General features: G+C 42.3%; 1 protein-coding gene across 1 annotated transcript in view; it reads left to right on the top strand.

Annotated features, from left to right (window-relative positions):
* The first annotated feature begins 1,752 nt into the window (after positions 1-1,752).
* Positions 1,753-5,000, top strand: part of LOC113810486 (uncharacterized) — a 12,342-nt gene continuing 9,094 nt past the window's right edge. The window contains exons 1-7 of the mRNA XM_070126177.1: positions 1,753-2,090; positions 2,725-2,988; positions 3,204-3,325; positions 3,552-3,682; positions 3,912-4,056; positions 4,287-4,502; positions 4,738-5,000. The exon at positions 4,738-5,000 is cut by the window's right edge and continues 50 nt beyond it. Of these exons, the coding sequence (XP_069982278.1) occupies positions 2,736-2,988; positions 3,204-3,325; positions 3,552-3,682; positions 3,912-4,056; positions 4,287-4,502; positions 4,738-5,000 (1,130 nt within the window). The 5' untranslated portion in view covers positions 1,753-2,090; positions 2,725-2,735. The remainder of the gene's footprint in view (positions 2,091-2,724; positions 2,989-3,203; positions 3,326-3,551; positions 3,683-3,911; positions 4,057-4,286; positions 4,503-4,737) is intronic.

Genomic DNA, 5,000 nt, shown 5'->3' with positions numbered 1-5,000 from the left:
AACTTGCAAACAAAAAATCAAATAACTTACCCAAAAACTTGCTAACAAAAAAATCAAATAACTTGCCCAATAACCTGCTAACAAAAACAAACAAATAACTTGCCCAATGACTTCCAAACAAAAGAACAAATAACTTGCCCAGTAACTTCCTAACAAAACTCAAACAACTTACCCAATAACTTGCTAACAAAAAATCAAATAGCTTACCCAATAACTTGATAACAAAAAATCAGACAACTTGCCTAATAACTTGCTAACCAAAAAAATCAAATAACTTGCTAACCAAAAAAAAAAAAAAAAAAAAATCAAATAACGCTAACCAAAAAAAAAAAAAAAAAAAATCAAACAACTTGTTAACAACAACAACAAAAAAAATATGCTAACAAAAATAAATAAATAAATAAATAAATAAATAAATAAATAAAATCAAATAACTTTCTAACAAAAAAAATCAAATGACTTGCTAACCAAAAAAAACAAAAAAACAACAACAACAACAAATATCTTGCACCCCCCCCCCCAAAAAAAAAACTTGCTAACCAAAAACAATCAAATAACTTACCCAATAACTTGCTAATAATAATAAAAACAAAAGCAAACGCCTAACCCAATCACTTGCCCTTCCTCTGAGTTTCAGCAAGCGATCCGTGCCAAACCCACCCGAAGAAAACTGGAACGAGCATAAGCCTGAGAAGGGACTTAAGACGCTCGGCTTGGTCCGCGAAGGAGGATAAGGAAACGAGAGGCAACAGAGGGGATTTAATCGCGAAAGAAGAGGAACGCGCTGGGAAGACGTTGTTTACCGCCTGGGAATGATGCTGCGAAGAAAGGGATAAGAATGTGTAGATCCTTGATGTGCAACAAATAAAGATGTGCTCAATGGATACATTCACAGCTCTAGGCATACGGGGGGAGGGGGGTGGACGTATATATATGCATGTACATGTGTTTGCATATTTGTATGAATATATATGTATATATACATATATATACATATATATACACATATATATCTATATATCTATATGAATACATATATCTATGTCTATATCTACATATCTATCTATACACACACACACACACACACACACACAAACACACACAAACACACACATAAATATATATATATATATATATATATATATATATATATATATATATATACATATATGAATATATATATACATATATATATATATATATGTATATATATACATATATATATACATATATATATATATATATATATATATATATATATATATATATATATATATATATATATATATATATGTGTGTGTGTGTGTGTGTGTGTGTGTGTGTGTGTGTGTGTGTGTGTGTGTGTGTGTGTGTGTACATACATAGACCTATGAATGGTAAAATACTCTATCGCGTTGATGCTATGGTAGAAAGACCCACAATTTTCAGCAAATCTAGTTTGTGTATTGTGAATTCTTCTACCATAGGGCCTTTAAACACACACTTGTTTATGTATGTGTCTGTGTGTGCCTGTAAAGCGGGCACAAGATCAAGATTCCTTTCCTTCATCCATATATCCTTCTAATAGAGCAGAAACTTTTCTCTTCGCTGGAGATAAGCCTCCTTCGCTTTCGAGCCGCGTCTGAAATCCCCCAAAATGGCGGCGCCCTCATTCCCCGAGCTCTCGCGCCAACACAGGAAAGCCCTCGCTGGCACCGGATATGATATCACCTCTTTCGAACACATCTTTTTCATTGCCAGACATCGATTTTTATTTTGATAATAAACAAACCTTAAAACGATTGAAAACTAAACCAATTTCTTCCCGCCGAAATACTTCCGCCTTTCCCGCGCCGACCTCTCCTTCCGCGACCGCGCTCGGGACTCCGAAGCGCTTCGCCAAAGGTCTCGAAAAGCTCCCTCGCGAACAAGCGCAATAGGACTCCTTACTCGGAAATCTCGGACGTCACTGCCCGCCGATGGACAGGACGAGCGCCGGCGACGCCAGGGCCAGAAGAGTCAAAGGCGCTCAACGAGGAGGGTGCTGAGCCTCGGTCTGGTCCTCAGGAGGTCGCTTCTCCTGCACTGCGCTCTCCAAGAACAAATACAAGGTTTGTTAAGTGAGACGAGAGGATATTTTCTTTTACATATATATTTTTTTTTCTTCAATAAGGTTATTTTGATAATCAGTTTTGTACTTATTTGTTTAATGACAGCATTTGGGTATTCTCTTTTTATGTCTTTGACTTCGGGTATCCATTCTTTTTTTTCTTTTAACTAAACAAATGAAGATACGAAGATGGACAAAAACTAATCATAACGTGAAGTGATCGCCAAGCAGTGATTGAAAAGAGAAAAAGGGTTGATACAAAGCCAGTGCCACAGGATATGCTGATAGAAAAGTCAGTCGGAAATGTAAAATGCAACACGCTGCCATGAAAAGAATTCTAAAAATGGTATTAGTCCGTGCGAATGGTAGCGATTTTTTTAGAATCGATTGTCGGTGTTAACCTAGCTGTCAAATTTCCCTCCAAGTACTTCTGATGTAAATGAGAACTTGAATTCGCCGATGTCATGCCAATCTGATGCAGAAATTGTATAAAAGGCTGTGAATAGCGTGAAAAGCGTCTCATGTTCCGATCCATTGCCAGTTTCATCTAGATCCATGGCACCACCGCGCCGTGGCTTGGCACTCCCTGGCTTCGAGGAACAGCAAATGACTCCTCCGTCTTTCTCCTCCTCCAGTTCAGCTCAAGATGGTTGTCAACATCCTCGGGGCGCTGGTGGGGCTCGTCAAGGTCCGCGTCGCCTACACCAACATCGACAGCAGCGTCTTCCGCCTCCACTACAGATGGACGACCTCCTTCTGCTACCTCGCCTGCTTGCTCGTCGCCGCCTCGGACTTCATAGGGAATCCTATAACGTGTATGAGTGGCGGGGGCGTGGTCGCGAAGCCTATAAACACCTATTGCTGGATTGAGTCGACTTTTACCATCAACATTTCAGCTCGTAAGTGGATATTTTTGGTGGTATGATTTTCTAAACTCTCTCTCCCTCCCTCCATCTCTCTCTCTTTCTCTCTCCCTCCCTCTCCTTCTCCCTCTCCTCCCTCTCCCTTTTCCCACTCCCTCCCCTATGAAAATAGATCCGCTACATATGTCGTTCTGATGCACTCAGAAATCCTCTCCAAGTACTTACACTCATGCTTCCTTCCTCCCCTACAGCTGGAGAATCTTCCTTCTACCACGGGAATACATACCACGGAGTCGGACAGTATGACCCTGAACAGCATACCAAAACATACCATGCCTATTACCAATGGGTTCCCTTCGTCTTGTTCTTCCAGGTAAGGCACAAGTACATAACAACCTATATTTGTTGGTAAAAAACCTTATTAGTCATTTATATACTCTGTGTGTACATATAACATAAATGTTTGAATTTCACTGTTGAAAGGCAATGCCTAATATATCAAATATGTATAATTTGTTTATAAAGCCAGTAATCAAGCGTGAACAATATTATTTTTATGTTAATTGAAATAATTTCTTTAAACCCCCTTCTCACTCCAGGGCTGCCTCTTCTACCTGCCTCACCTCTTGTGGAAGGCGAAGGAGAACAAGATGGCGAACACACTCCTTCAGGGTCTCAACAGGAACTCGATCTGCGAGGATACCGAGAAGAAGAAGGAGAATATCATTAAGTAAGTTACTATCGTCGTTTCACGAGGGGCCATCGTCGCCACCACGGCTACCCCATCACCATGAACAATAATAACCAATGTTATCACCACCACTTACATCCAATGCCATCGTCATAGTTGATGGAGTATCGTAATTCAATCATATTCAGTAATGCCGCACATCAGGTCAGTTTATCCACCACATCAAACCACCATAATCGTTTTCTTCAACCAACCAATCTCTTTCCAGGTACATGAAGGTGTCCAACGGCAGAAACGGATGTTATTCCATCGTCTACCTTGTCTGCGAGGCTCTCAACTTCGTCAACGTGATCGGGCAAATGTTCCTTCTTGACAGGTTCTTCGGGGGCGCCTTCATCGAGTACGGGCTGAAGGTGAGTGTTGGAAGGAGGGAGTTTGTCCGTTTGACGCTAAGAAGGACGATGCAGGGGATGGGTATCGCGGTAATGATGATAGGTCTGATGATACAATAGTATAAAGAAAAAGAAAGAAAGAAAGAAAAAAAGGCTAAAATTATTATATTTTCAAAAAGGACGAGGGCCCTTCCCTACAGCCCCACGCGCCCCCGGCCTGACCTGATCTCTCGTTTCTTTCTGCTTCCCAGGTCATCAACTTCGACATGGATGACGACGAGGCGCACGACCCCCTCGCCACGACCTTCCCGAGAGTGACTCAGTGCAGCTTCAAGAAATTCGGAGCCTCGGGCACCATCGAGACGCGGGAGTCGCTGTGCATCCTTCCCCAGAACATCCTGAACGAGAAGGTCTTCATCCTGATGTGGTTCTGGTTCGTCCTCCTGGCCACCATCACCGCCATGCATGTAAGTTGTGTCAAAGTAATAATGATAGCGATGATGATAATAATAATAAGGGTAATAATGATGATGATAATGGCTTTAAGAATGATGATTTCTATTATATCGAATCGCAACACATTATTTGGCAAATAAACCCATACGGAGAATGTACTAGAATAAACATGTACGACAAACAACAAAAGAGAGACGAAATCCAAGCACGGAGATTGTAATGAGCCCCCCCCCCTCCCCCCAACAGCTGGTGTGGCGCATCGTGCTGATGGCGAGCCCCTTGGCGCGCATCAAGTGGATCGAGCAGCGCGGCAAGCTGGCGACCACGCCCAAGGTGGAGCAGGGCCTCCGCCAGCTCCCCCTCGGAGACTACTTCCTGTTGGACATCATGTCGGAAAACCTGGACGCCATCACCTTCAAGGACATCCTCCTAGGCTGCACCAACTGCCCCGACGAGGCAAACCCCAACAACGGGTCGTACAGGCCGTTCCCCACCGTGGACGACGACGA

The sequence above is a fragment of the Penaeus vannamei genome, chromosome 1 (assembly GCF_042767895.1).
Source record: "Penaeus vannamei isolate JL-2024 chromosome 1, ASM4276789v1, whole genome shotgun sequence".
In the NCBI taxonomy this organism is placed as follows: Eukaryota; Metazoa; Arthropoda; class Malacostraca; order Decapoda; family Penaeidae; genus Penaeus; species Penaeus vannamei.
The sequence above is the reverse complement of the archived record's forward strand: the minus strand, read 5'-3'. Positions and strand labels throughout refer to the sequence as shown.